We start from the raw sequence: 14923 nt of genomic DNA, 5'->3' as shown, positions 1-14923 counted from the left end.
CAGTAATCAGCAGATTACCTTGTTTGACTTATGTAGAATGACTCAGTAGTTATCTGTTCCACACTTTCGTTTGTCACGATGGCTCAATAGCTTTACATATTTACAGGTTGAATACTAGTCTTATACTTTCTTGAAGTCTGCCTTATACATCTGTACCTGGATTTATCTTGTACCTGCACAGAGTAAAATACAATCACACATAAATTAAACCAAACCAATTCCGTTTCCATGAGTATTATTTCTGGGTATTGACACGGTTATGCCCACAACAACGTCTAAAATAATCAGATTTTCTGATTTTCTGATTTTCTACGTGAGGCCATTTAAACATTTTTTATCAGCTGTAAGTCAATGACCCAGCATTCCCAGTTGGTTATTGATTTCTATCAGTCATAACCAATGGATATGATCTGTTTGGCGTCAGCCCGAGCATATCCCCAGGTGTTTCCCTAATCCATTTAGCAATTAGTGTTTGTCTAGATTATATAACCTTCATGTTTGTAGGCTGTCATGTGAAGAACAGTAAACAGAATTTTGAATGCAACTTCTGGCTCTCAGCCCTACTTGGAGAGGTTAGACCAGGGATGCAAACAGCAGCAAATATTTAAATGGGCTGGATGTTGTGTGTCATTTGGGGTCACATAAGTCCCTGGTGAATTTGTCGTATTAAATAAGCAAATAAAAATTAATACAATGTGCCATCTTAAAAATAGTTCACTGCATGTGGGTTAGCATACACCAGACAAATTATCAGAAAAAATATTTCCCTTTTGTTTAAGCAAGGAGTGCATTGTAAGGTGGAAGAGGCTTGCTCAAACTCAACTATTTGATTGGTCACTTCAGGAGCTGCAAAAACAATCTGAGGAACATGCTCTCTAGAGCCAGAGACTGGTTTGACTCCTCTGGGCTGAGTGATGGTGCAACATGGTGAAATGGCCAAATAAGGCATCTGTGGCCAAGTTGGACATTGATCATTTTTACTCTTTTTAAAACAGCACAAGATAAGTTTGTTTGTGAATCTCAAGACTATGTGCTTCTGACTTGACTTGTTTGGCTATATACCAACCTTTGTTATGCACATTCCCGGGCCTGAAACTGCCCCGCAGCACCCAGGGGCCTGAGATAATGCACTTCACTACTTTGGTTTGCAGACCTGCACCACAACATTTTGCTTTATAGTCACTTGACATCTTTGTGGGCTTTTGATGGCAGCTTGGTATCTCTGACATGACAACAAATCCATGCGTGTGGCTGTATGTGTTTTTTTTTATCTTTTTTTTTTTTTTTTTTTATGACTGATGCTATATCCCACAACTGGGGGAGCCAAAGAGCAAAATATTGGCCAAAATCTCTAGTGTTACTTTTCTTTTGTGTAAAAAATGTAGTTTTGCAACATTTAGAATAAAAACACACAGGGGAGGAGGGAAGAAAAACCTGTATGACAAGAAATTGTGTGTTTGACCACATGAAAAGGACCAGATGACTTTCATTTAAATAAAATTTGGTTGCACTCACCTTTTAGGAGAAACTGTGAAACAAAATTGTATAGACAGATGGGGATAGTGGTTTGGTTTTAATGTCTTTGGGTCTTGTTTACAAGTGATGAGAAAAGGGGCACATGAGGTAAACCTCAGATTGTCCGCAGTTTCTGCAGCAGTGTATGTTTGTGGCAATTTACCATGATCTGTCCATGATCCAACCCTTACATTTAGCCATGAACTATGGGTAATAATTGAGGACGAGCTTAGAAAATACAAATGTCAAAAAATTCATATTCTGTAGGTGGAATTAGGAAGAGCTCAGAAAAGAACTGCTTATCTTCCAGCTGCCATGGAGCAATGTTGGATTTCCCATGAGGCACTGGTAGGAGCTTGCTCTCTGCTGCCACTGTTGCGTTATGTGTGAGACAAATTTTCTTTTTAAACCACATATATCACTTTGAAAGAATCAAACTCAAATCACCTCTCAGACTGTTGTTAACATTTGAAGTAACTTTTTATTAGACAGCACAACTGCAGTAAAACCAAAGTATTAGAAGAACAAAATAGCAAAGATGGTTTACAAAAGGACACTTGTAGCTTGGAGGGGATTAAGATTTAGTACAATTGGATATCCAAAGCAAAACTGACTCATTTATTTAAACATATAAATGAAACCCCCCCACATCTTTAAAATTCAAGTCGAACTTAGTGTTAAGGACGATAAAGTGCTCTCATGCATTTCTATTAATAACTGACCTGTGAAAACTATAAAAAGTGAAGTGGCGGACACAGACAGAAGAGCAGAAGCCTATGGATTGAATAACACTTTGATAGTCAACATTGATTTTGATGCTTAACTTGTAAAGAAAATACCATAAGGCCACACATAATGATTGAGGCTCAAAAACAGGTAACAATCAAACTTACATTGCTCTTTACAATATAAAAGCACTTTTCAAGGCAGCTGTCCCCTGGTTTCCTCTTCCAGAGCATAAATACAGGCTGCACTCTCCGTTAAGAAGTGTGCAGACAGATCTTGGATTAAGGTTAGTGGTTATTTAGGCTGTTTGTGAAGTCTTTGGAGTTTTGGGTGAAAGGTTATTTGAGTCTGACTAGAGGTTATTCCTGGTTTATGTCCTTCTAAAAGCTGCTTGTATGCAGAAGGAGATGGATGTACTTCACAGAGATTAGTGTTGACCTCATTTAAGTTTAGATCAGAGTAAGAGAGTAAGCATTAGCAAGATTGGCCAGTTTAAAACAGGCTTCACAGGTTCACAGTTTTCCCTCAGTCACAGTTTAAATGTCCATGGTAGAGTGTTTATATAAATGCAAGAACTCATAGGACTCCAGTTCTACAGCAGTAAACTATTGCTAATGATGATATTTACTCTGTGGTCCATACTGCCACTGAAACAGAGATGTTAATAGTAAAGAAAATCAATTTAGTAATAGTTAAGTAATCTTCACAGTGTTGCTTATTCTGTTAATAGATAATAACATGATAATATTATCAGATTAATTGATGAAATGTGGGAACAAAATTTTTCTACCAAGTCGGATGATGAAACAGGTCAACAGTTTAGTTGGATCAATTCGACCTCTTAAAGTGTCAGTAAAACCAAATCCAAATAATGAAAGACAGAATGTACATAAAAGATGGACATACTCCTTGATTATTGGATTGTCGTATAGAAGCCTCACCTTCCGCATTCCAGCTGTCATCATCCTTTTTTTAGGTGGGTGTTATGAGCAAATGGTAGATCTGATTAACATTACAGAAATGATGCACACTATGCTTGTCGTCACAGGATAACTCCTTCCTAAATTTTACATCACTTCCTGTTTTATACCTATAACTAGAACACAGTTTTCCAAGCAAAGACCGTGCTGTGGTGAAGGTGGCTTGAAAACACTGATTAACACCATAAACGCATGCAGGAATTGCTTGCTGAGGTAAAAGATCGGAAAGAAATGGAATAATTTTTTCATGAAATTCAATTCATTGAGAGTTCGTTATGTAAATGTTTCCCCTGCTGACCATCAAGTAGACTGGCTTCATTTTCCAGACCGCAAAGCTTTGTCTGTCCTTTGTAAGTAACGATGAGAAGCACAATTAGCAAATTTTTGGCATCCGTTTGTGTACAAGGCATGTGCAATGTTAATTTAATCATCGGCAAGTCCACATGGGTTTACAGGATGTGGACAGCCAATATGAGGTCCAAAAATTTGTAACTGCATAGACAGAGTGGCTCACCTATGCATTCATCTCAATTAATGTCCAATCTAAAACTAAAATAATCAAAAACCAAAACCTGACGGAGCAGAAGAAGCATAACATGGATGCATGTTTTTAGAGACTTTATGGATACCGAGGTAGAATTGAAAGCTCGACTGCATTTATATTGCTCTTTTCTAGTCTTGTTGACCTACAAAGCAATTCTACACTACAAGCCACATTCACATATTCACACGATACTTAGTCTATACAATACAGGCATGACAGTGCTTTTTGCTCTATCATACACACACCCACAGCCCGAGGAACACATTTCGGGCAATGTAGAGTTCAGTGGCTTAGTGTTTTGTCCAAGGACTCTTTGACATATCAACTGGTCAAGCCGAGAATCAAAGCAGCAACTTTCTGACTGCTAGATAACTGCTCTTACAGACAACATGTCGTTGGCAGAGTAAATGATTGTACACTAAGTGAATAAGCCTATCTACCGCAAAAAGTGCCCATATGACGAAACTTTGTTGTGAGAGTAATGTAATACCTCGTTTGCACATGTGTATGTTTTGTGTCTTCAGTTTTGTCTGATGCAGAGACTGTGCCCTCTAGTGTTCAACTTAGTGAAATATATTTATTTTCAGATGGATATGGAAGAAGCGAATTGTCGCTCTTTTTTCCCCCATCTGTCCAGTTTAAAGGAATATGCCCATGGAATTATGACACTAAAACATGATACTTGAAGAGATGCTCCGGGCATGAAAATTAGTCCAAAACATAGTCATCAGTTTGACTGTCAAGCCAGTAGTTTGTTAGCCTGTCCCTACTTCATTTATCCAACTTTGTGATGCACAGTGCAGTCCCTCCAACATCTGCAGCAAAAGTTGACAGTTTTCTACATACTTGAGGCAAATTCCGAAGCAAATAAAAACAGAAGGCGGGATTTAACACATCTCTCTGAGATTACAGGGATTCCCATAAGAATGAATGGAGTTGATTTGCTTACTAACACACACACACATCTGGAGACAAGCTGAAGGACAGAGTTTAGACATAAATATCTATCGAATTCATCTTTAGAGCGCTAAAGCCTACCAGTTTGATTGATAAGCAAAATAACTGATCATCTGGCCTTCAACTAAGGCTAAACATTTACCAAAATATCCAGCCAAATTCTAGCTTTTGTAATATCTTGCACTTTTCTTAATATACATATATCTGTAGTTATCTTAATAAAGATCTTGGATTGCTTAATGTTTAAAGAAACTAGACACATTTCTGATCTAAACTCAATAGCTGAGATAAGCAACTTTCTGAGCAAAAAAACAACAACAATTCTCTAAACAGAATAAGGCTACCAAACTTTTTCCTGTCTGGTCACCCCAGCCTTGCTAGTTTCTACATTTTCCCCTTCCTTTGTTTAAAATCTTGTTCTCTGACTGCTAGTGTTTTTTATTTTTTGAGTGATGCTGGCACATTCAGATATTTCAGCAGTTAGTGAGCACAGTGTTATTTTTACGACAATTATTGTCTCAACTGTAAAGATAAGACTCGAGTAATAATAAACCATAATTATCTCTTCTTACATTGTGGGCTTATCTTTGGCCCTGTCAGCATCACTAGTCCAACAGAGGAACTGATTGAATTGTCAGAGGTTGTTGATAAAGGCATCTTGCTGGATTTGAGGTGTGCTCTTAGCCGTAGCTGTGAGGACTCCGGGGGTTAATAGGGGAGGACTCTGCTCTCCCGCTCTGTCCAATCAACTGGTAGAGCCGATGGCTGAGGTTCTGCACCTGACAGGTGCCTAGGACACACCCAACCCTCATCAGATGGCTATGGCTCCTCCCACCACCATTGTTGGCATGACGGCGGCCCCGTGACCCACGCTGCAACACCGCCGCCTCTGGTAACACATTGTGGCCAATAAGCAGGTCAGACAACTTTGGCGAGGAATCTTTATGCAGCAGCGCCCTCCAGACGATCCGTGTGTCTTCCTGTGGGATTTGGTTGTCGATGGCAACAGAGAGATCAGATGCAGTAGGAAAGGTGTTGATGTAAGATGGATTTGGGTATTTTGAGATTCTGGATAAACTCAACCTGAGTGAAAAAGGAAATAATAAAGGTAAAGGGGAGAAAATATTTAGATACAAATACAAAATCAGTACAACAAACGCTGCCTGTTCACCCAGATGCTGGACAACATGCAGGTGTCATCTGCTCAAGTTTCTGAGTGAAACTGGATCGCTGTAGCAAAATGAGTGCCTCACAGGCAGGCCTGTGCTGCAGGAATGTCCACTGTGCTCAGTCTGTGGTTTAATCTTTTTTCTTCAAGAAACGAAACTTGAGAAAAGGTGGTCTGAAAGAAAATGTGACAATGAAAGACAGAAGGTGATTTAAAGTGCTGGACAGGTGGATCTGTTGCTAACCTATCTAGTAACATTATCTTTGTTCTCAGCACACGATGCCTGTGTGTGCTCCATTGAACACTTAAGAACCATGTTGGCCTGCAGAGCATAGTTAAAGAGTGATGAGTTCTTTCCTTTGCATGAATCTTAGTCAATTATTGAAATTTCAAATGGTCTAAAAATATCAGCTAGCGACCCCTGAAGTGTGTACTTCATCAAGTAGCCAACCGGATTAAAGTGGTTCAAACTGACACTGCTGTCTGCTCTGTCATTAACACTAGTAAAAAAAAAAAAAAGAAAATTCCAGTTAATCAACAACAGTGTGTAAGCTGACGAATCCCACAACAAGGCAAAGGAAAATGAGGGGGGAGCATAGTGCAAGTGGTAGTGAGAGGCTCCTACACCACCACTGCTCCTGAGAGTGCTTGAAGCACTTTGTTTCTCAGCTCCCTGTTTAACCAATGTTTTCAAAATTCTTATAACTTTTTCTATTCTTTTATAATTCTTCCCTGTTCTCTCTCTCAGACGTACAGGAGTTCAGCTGCTGGAGGTCATCTGACTCTTCAGGAATTATGTATAACTTATAGATGATGTAAAGTAGCAAGGTACAACTCATAGCAGTAACACATAATCTTTTTACTTATGTGCCTGTTTTGTGCACGAAGAGAATCAAGTGGTCGAATCAAGGCAGTGGAATTCAGTTACAGGCACATCTTTATGTAACCATGCTTGTAAATAGGAATCACACATTTAGATGATGTTATGATCCAAGTTATTCTATGTCAATATTGTTCCTATTGTTTTTTTTAAATTAAGTTTTAGAAAAGAAATTTGTGATATTGGCACATGACAAAGTTTGTAAAAATGTAGAAGTCATGTTTGTATAAGGCAGAGTGAAGAAAAATGACATAATCAATATTACTGCTTTGGAGTGATTGTTGAAAATGTAAAAAATATTCATCTACAAAAAGGTGTCACCCAGCAGCCTTGCAAAACACATGAAGCAGATTGTTTGTGCATTTATACACACACACACACACCTAGCAACTGAAACGTGTTGATTAATCATGAAATGAGAACCAAAGATTACTTATAGAAAAATTTTTTTTTTTTTGTGGTGAAAACTGGGATGGATTATCATATGATCTTTATCCTGAAACTAATCCTGACTGGTATTCTGATCACTCCTTTGGCTGGATACCCTGGGCTCTCAATGCCAACTCCCACACACTCACACAATCAGTCACTCACCCACCACTGTGTGTTCTACCACTGACTGCAAGCTTGTGAGATCTGAATTGCTTTTATTGGATGCTGAATGGGTCACACACACCTACACCGGCACACACATTGGTGTAATGCTGCTTGGTGGGGCAATAGTTCAAACTGAAAGCAACAAATAAGATTTGCAGATGCAAAAACATGCGTAGCATATGCATGCTCCTGTTGTCAATGATTGCTGTACATCTGTCCACGCGTGCAGTTGCCTGTCTTTCTCTCTTTCCTACACACGAAAACACATGCATCCATGGCAAAAAGGCAACCTGTGATGAGGTTTAAAACAGATGGTTCACCCAAGGATAAGGCACTTGGCACTATGGTGCCTCCCAGAAAGAGGAAACACAGGCCCCTGAGGCTGCTCTTTAACAAGCTGTTTACACCTGCATCGACATAAAGTAGTCTGCTAGAAATGTGTGTCTGTGTCAAAGACGCTTCAACAGTTTTTGCAAAATTATGTCTTAAAAGAACAAGATTTAAATTTGGTACTTATCAGAAAAAAGACAAAGGTTGGCATGAATCTTTTATCAATACTGGATTATTGACTATTTGTAAAATAGTGAGAGTGCAAACGAGGGGGGCGGGAAACAAAGCCAAAAGACATGAGGGTCAATGATTTCTCCATTAGCTAATGATAGAAAACATCTCTTAAGCAGCAACAATCCTTGCAAAAAATCATCTCATTCGGCTGGGTTTTTTTTTTTTAGAAAGCAAAAAAAAGTATGAACCCCCCTGTAGTTGGAACATACTCTCTGGTCCCCTTTCTTAAAAATGGGAAACACCACCCCGGTCTCCCACTCCACAGGTGTTGAACCAGACCTGCGTGCAATACTGAAGAGACGTGTCTGTCTAATCTTGTCTACCTCTTGTGCTTTACCACCGGAAGCTTTTTTCTACACCAGCAACTTCTGCCAAGGTGATGGAAGAGTCATCCCCCAAATCCTCTGACATTCCGGCCAGAATAAGGAGATCCTCGAAGAGCTCCTTCAACTGCCGGCAAATTCCTCAGTTTGGGTCAGTACTTCTCCACCCAGGCCAAGCGCAACCTGCCGTCACCACTGCCGTCCACCAGCTCTTGGAAGCCGCATCGGCAGTGGAGGTCCTGAACATGGTCCATTCAGATTTTATGTCCCCAACCTCCATCGGTAGATCAGAAAAATTCTTCTGGAGGTGTGAGTTGAAAATCTCACAGGGACCTCTGCCAAATCCAATTCACCACCAGGTGATGATCTGCCCTTCTCTTCACCAGAGTGTCCAAGATATACAGCCTGGGTCTGATGATATAACTACAAGTCCACCACTATGGCCTATGGTGGTCTGGTAACAGGTACACTTATAAACCATAAACACCATATGCTCGAACATGGTGTTTGTAATGGACAATCCATGATTAACACAGAAGTCCAGTTGTGAGTTGTGAGTATCGCCACACTTGCCCAACGCCTCTCCCTTTTGGGAAACTCTGGAGTATGTGAGAGTTCAGCCACTCTCTCTCAGCCACATGAAAGTGTCATCTTGTTGCTTCTTTGGGTTGAGCCTTTCCTCTTTGCAGATGATGTGGTTCTCTTGGCTTCTTCAAGCCACGACCTTTCGTGCACAAAGCTCTGCTGTTTTCAATAACTAACATTTGTGAAATTTCTAGCACAACACGAAGTGAACAGTGGGTGAGCAAATATCATAGGAAAATCCTGCTTAGTCACTCCTTCACTCAGCCATTTAAACCATTGTCAGTGTAAAAGGACCTGCAAACAACAATCTGGTCAAATCATATAATATTCTTTAACTAAGTGAGTTGCCATGGGCCACAAGTTTTTGTTCAAAAAGAGGAAGGAGATTTGAAGATTTACAGTTTCATGTGAGAAGTTGAGCCACTGAGGAAGTCCATGTGAGCGCAGGTGATAATGGATGTTGTTGTGAGACTGCTAACAGAAAGTTTTGAAATCCCGTCATGTTTCCACATTTTGTTTCAGACTCTTCTTCAATCTTGGTCAGTTCATTTTCTTTCCTGTTATTACTGAACAGGTATGTCCACAGTGCCAAAAGACAGTAGTTTTGTCAAAAACAAGACTAAAATATGCTTTTTATATAGATATTCAGACACGTTTAATTGGTTAAAACAATTATGGCAGCAATGACAGCCTCAAGTCTTCTTGGGAATGATCCTACAAACTTAGCACTTGTTTACTTTAGAAAATTGTTCATTTTTCCTGGCAGAAACCTCCAGTTCAACCAGGCTATTATCAGATATCTTAATAGATGCTCTACTGGGTTTAGGCCCATATTCAGACTCTGCAGACTCAGGTCTGCAACACATCAAAAAAGTTTGAGCTAAGGCAATTTAGGACTTGCAATTTGGTAAAAAAAAATAAAATAATAATAATTTAATTTAAAATGTTTGATGTCAACAGATGATTGAAATCATGATTTGGTGCAAAAGCCACATTCATGAAAGGCTGACTCTTTGATGAGCAAAGACGGGCAGTTCAGCAACTAATGCTCAATAAAATATTCCTCATTGAAAAATTGGCCTCTGCAGCAGTATAATGGTCGAAACATATTTCTGCACAATTCACCATCTCAATTTGTGCAAGCTGAAGGTTTTTGACCCCCCCTCAACCCTCAACACATCATCAAAAACTGGTGGAAAGACCTCAAAAGAGCAATGCAGACAAGACAGTCCAAGAATATCAAAAACTAGAAATGTTGTGATAGAAGCAAGAGTAAAAATAATTTAAGAATTTCTTTGGGCTATGTGACTTATTCACAGTATGTGTGCCACTATGTCCAAAGAAAAGATCATGAAGGTAGTTTGTTTTTAAAACAGTTTTACAGTAATCAACAGTGTATTGTAGAGGTACAAGTTGAGGAGAACCCTCTGTTCCTCGCTCTACATTTTCAAATCAGACCATTCTCCTTCTCTTTTGTGAGTTACAATGGTAGTTGAGGATGTGAACCCGTGGAGAGTCTGAAGAAGGTTCTCCAACATTCCTGCAAAGTTAGAGCGCAGCATGTGGTTGTCCACAGACAAAATTAACACACATACAGAATCAAACACTCACACCTTCCTGTCGTAACTCCTCCAAACTACTTTGCACAAAGAAAACTTTTTGTACCCATCAGATCCCCACTGTTTCAAAATCACTTCCCCCCTTATAGTCTTTCCGTCTTTTTTCTTTATACCTGGAAAGTTAGATTTTTTCTCTCCTCTTGTAGCATTTTGTTAAAAGGCACCAGCAGTGTGATGCCACATCAGTCTGTGTTGAATAACACTGAGGTGCTCTTTTGACCTCTTTTGTCAAATAAACGTCTTGCATAACGTGACATTTCATGTAGAATAGTTTATGCAACTTCTACACGCCCGCATCTTGCTCTCTGTCACACAACACAGACTCTTTTCTCGGTGTATGCTGCGCCTGTAGCACTCACATCACAAGATGTTCTCATGTCTACTTCCACATCATCACAACCGACAATTTGCTGTGTGTTTGTATTGTTGTAGTCTCTCTCATTGAGGCTGCCTGTGTGCTGCTCGGCCCCTCGGTATGCACATGTATCCCTGTCCCAAATCCCTCTAAATCACCCTCACCTCTGTCTCACCTCCTGCTGCTGAGAGGAATTACTTCATTCTGCCGTTGGACCTTTTTCTCACATTCATAACTGCCAAAGGCACAGACAGACTTTAATTTTTTTTCTCCAACTGCTGCCCTTCACCACCTTCATGATCATACGTACATTAATAAATGTTATTTTCTTAGGCTAAGTTTACCTTTATAATTAGCCTTACTTTGTGTGCAGCTTACTGTTTATAGTGTTTATAGTTATACCCCAAACCCAAAGATGATCCAAAAAAGTGTTGCTCAATTAAGAAATTTGGGTTTCGTTCAGATTGATCAAAATCTTTAACCATCCAATTTTAACAACTGATTTTGTATCTTATTGTGCAAAAGAGTACACGATTTGAGACATTGGTTCCAAAAGAAAGTGTGGCACAGAAATAGCAACATATTTGCTATCACAGAACCCAGGCACCAGTTTAAAATGACATCGCTACTTTAAGTCACACTTTTGAATTATGCAGACTCAATTAGGTTCCTTGTCATGCATATAACCTCTCTGTTCCTGTGCACTGGTTGAAAACTGATCAAGAAGAATGTCATTCAAAAACCTCGGAAAAGCGCATATGAGAGAAAAGTAATGATAAACTTTAGAAGTCCACGTGCATTCGTCTTCACTGCGTAGATGTTCGGCGGAGCAGAGGTTACCTTGGTCGGTGGGCTCTCTGAAGTGTCACTTCCCTGGACTGGACCTCCAGAGACAGGAACCCGAGCAGCAGGCACAGCCACGCCGGGGAAAGGGCACACATAGTGGCGGAGAGGAGACGCACTGTCTGGGAGGAGGCGGATCTCAGTGGAACCAAATATCATCAAACGTCAAAACTATTTCTATATGAATTTTTAGCTATTACGCAGAATAGATGACCAGGACTAATTGCTGCATATAAAGAAATTGGTCGAATTTAAAGGTACTTCTAACATGTATACGGTCCAGTCTATACTGGACTCGTCCTGAGTGACACTGACAGCATCACCGGGCGTCTCTGCTGCATCCTCTCTGCACACTGACCTACTCGCTGTTATCCGACGTGAAAACGCAGAGGTTTATTGGAGCGCATGCTGGGAACAAATGAAGCTTTCTCACTTATAAACCCTAACTGAAGGAGGAGGAGGGAGAAGGGAGGCTTATTGCCTGCCCTTCTCAACAACCTCACCTCCAATGAACTCCACAACCCAATTAAACCTGAACAGTTCCAGCCCTCTCATATAATCTTGGTTATAGAGGTAGAGCACATTTGACACGTTTGTTGTTTGTTTGTTCTTTCTTCTGTTAGTAGGCTATGGCCACCTAATGTGTGCCCCTTTGGATTCCACTGTGAAGTTGTTGGTTCCCAGAGTGAGTTTATGCTGAACCCATTATCAACGCTGTGATGTCATTACGAGCCCTTTGTAATCACTGAGAATATTTCATACACAATAACATAACCACAATCATGTAGAGACAATAATTATCAGCTGCACCTGATGACGTGAGGCTTTCATTCATGTCTGTAAACCACGATTCTTTTTTTTTAAAGAAATAGACAACTGAAAAGTTGATTATTATTTTCCCTGTTTATGGACAGACAGACTTTCAGCAAACATTGCAAAAAGTTAGAATACTTTACATAAAAATTGACTTCATGGCATTTGTCCTTCAGCCCATACTTAAACTGTATTTGTTTGTATGGAAAATTATTTAAAACATGCTCTAATGTTATGAGTAATTGTGCCTAAAGAATCTTGTGCTGAGTTTTTGAGCTATTGCCTGCTAGAAGTCAAACTTACTCCTTAGTTAGTATTGGAAAAGCATATCTGATGAATATAGTATGTAAGGTGCTAAATAAAAGCAAACATGAAATCACTGAAAGACACAGAATTCTAGGGGCTCCACAAGCAAAAATATTAAAGAATACACAATATTGACGTCTGCAGATTAAATATGAATGTCTATAGCTGTTAGTTTGAATTTGAAATGTGAGGATGACTGCGGAAATTTGACTGAAAAGTAATGCATATAATTTTCCATCAATAATTAGCTCAGAATAAAACTAAGAGACGATTAAATGGGGCCTCAATAATTAGGAACCTGCTTCTAGAATTAAAGACCACCCAAAAATCGCGTGCTGTATTACACGTGTAGGTACAGTAAAGGCTTTGACGCTCTTTGTTGTTAAAATGTTCTTCCTCTGAGGGATAGGTTCTTGTGACATTTATGAAATTAACTACAAAAACTGACATTTACGTTTACAACCAAACATGATCCAGTCTCGTTGAAAACAAACAAAACTGAGTATCAATACATTTGATCAGATTGACCCTGGAATGATTTTCAGTGTTTCGGTTACAGCTTTGAAGATTCCATTTTTTTGCGTTGTTGTTTCATATTGCTTGGTTGGCTGAGTACAACAGCATAATGACTTTGTGTGGTGGGTCAATTCATCCACTCGCTGAACAGCTCTTTCCCCCTCATTTTGTTTTGTTTAGATATCGATTAAAGATGCTATTGGACAACCTGAAACTGACATGTACCTAAATCCAGACGAGAGTCAAAAATAGAATAGTGCTTGAAATACTTTGCTCATAGCAGACAGCGGGTTTTAAGCTGACTTTTGCAATGCTGTCACAAACGAAGAGGTTGAGAAAAGAAAGCATCCACACTCTGGATCATGTGTCACACTATTTGACTAAATGGAGGAAGATCAGCAGAGCCCATAGTTGTGCCGACTAATATAAGGTTCAGGTTAACTTGTTCATCTACTGCTCAGGTGTCATATGACTAATAACATTTAAAGAAATAAGGACAGGGAAAAATACACAGAGGTAGCCTACTAGTCTCTCCATCTATTGCAATGGTCCTGTTCTCCTCATTTTTCCTTGGAAAAAAAACTTTTCATTGCTGTGAAGGAGGACACAGATGAGAAGCTCAATGCCTTAGCCCGATTAAAGGAGTGCTCTGTATGTGGAAGTGGCTTCAGGTCTTAATTAAAGGGCCGTTCGTGTGTCCACTTTTCTGTGACTCAGCAGTTTGCAGTATTACCATCTAAGCTCAGTTTCCAACACTGTGAGCTTCAAGTCAATCCAGCATGTGCATTACCACATCTATCTATCCAAAGAACAAACCGCTGTGTGTGTGCATTTCAACTCGATCCAGACTTATCCTTTCCCCCTCCGAACCCTGAGCAGACAGAAATGCTGTGACTCTCACTGGAAAGTTTCAGTTTCAGTCTTTGTGTCTGCTGACCACCCCAGGCTGAAATCAGAGAGAAAACCAGATGTCTGAACATAACCATGATTTGTGAGTGTAATTCTAGTTTCCAACATAAATCAATAACTGCACCCACAATAGACAACTTCCCCTTTTCGTCTTAATTTCTCCACTGTGGGATGATTTTGGGCTGACTTATCAGTGAAAGGAAAGCACAGCTATCATGTGACGTAAGACCAACACCAAAAGTGTTGCATAAGCTGAAACCGTTGTATTTAAACAGTGGGGTTGTTCCACCAAAAAGCACAGCAGACGTTGATGTGATGGTCAGCACTGTTGCCTTCAGCAAGAAGGTTCCCAGTTCAAATCTTTCTTTCTGTGAGGAGTTTGCGTGCTCTCCCCTCACATGGGTTCTCCCTCCCACCATCCAAAACCTGCATATTAGGTTAACTGGTGATTCTATCCAATACATATCTCCTAACATTATTCAGTAGCTTTCTCTTGATGTGCTTCAGAAGTCATCACTTGGAAATATATACTTTTTTTACAAGTTTTTTTTTACTTTTAAAGGGAAATTATTTTATTTCTATCTTCTTAGTGTTAACAACACAACACTATCAGTTGGAGTGGGCATGCAGACACCCACTTGCAGTTGGCAAGATTTTACTGGCTCTTCTGGATGTGATCAGTAGGGAACTAACTGACCTTTGTCAGTGCTTTAAGGTTTTTGT

The 14923-nt window shown here is 39.7% G+C and overlaps 1 protein-coding gene across 1 annotated transcript; it reads right to left on the bottom strand.

Moving 5' to 3' along the window:
* Nucleotides 1–5202: 5202 nt before the first annotated feature.
* On the bottom strand, nucleotides 5203–12048 carry adm2b (adrenomedullin 2b). The gene is made up of 2 exons (XM_072385206.1): nucleotides 11654–12048; nucleotides 5203–5805 (listed from the first exon to the last, which is right to left on the bottom strand). The coding sequence occupies exons 1-2, from the start codon at nucleotides 11752–11754 to the stop codon at nucleotides 5403–5405; spliced, it is 504 nt and encodes a 167-aa protein (XP_072241307.1). The 5' UTR covers nucleotides 11755–12048; the 3' UTR covers nucleotides 5203–5402.
* Nucleotides 12049–14923: the final 2875 nt, after the last annotated feature.

Source organism: Leuresthes tenuis, unplaced genomic scaffold, assembly GCF_036924035.1.
Source record: "Leuresthes tenuis unplaced genomic scaffold, fLeuTen1.0.hap1 SCAF_5, whole genome shotgun sequence".
NCBI classification, from domain to species: domain Eukaryota; kingdom Metazoa; phylum Chordata; class Actinopteri; order Atheriniformes; family Atherinopsidae; genus Leuresthes; species Leuresthes tenuis.
This window is presented reverse-complemented; position numbering and strand designations above follow the sequence as displayed.

Excerpts from the sequence above, each read along its gene's own strand:
- adm2b (XM_072385206.1), bottom strand. The coding sequence starts at position 11,754 with ATGTGTGCCCTTTCCCCGGCGTGGCTGTGCCTGCTGCTCGGGTTCCTG. Across the intron at positions 5,806-11,653 it reads CAGAGAGCCCACCGACCAAG|GTTGAGTTTATCCAGAATCT; the intron begins GTAACCTCTGCT and ends TTTTTCACTCAG.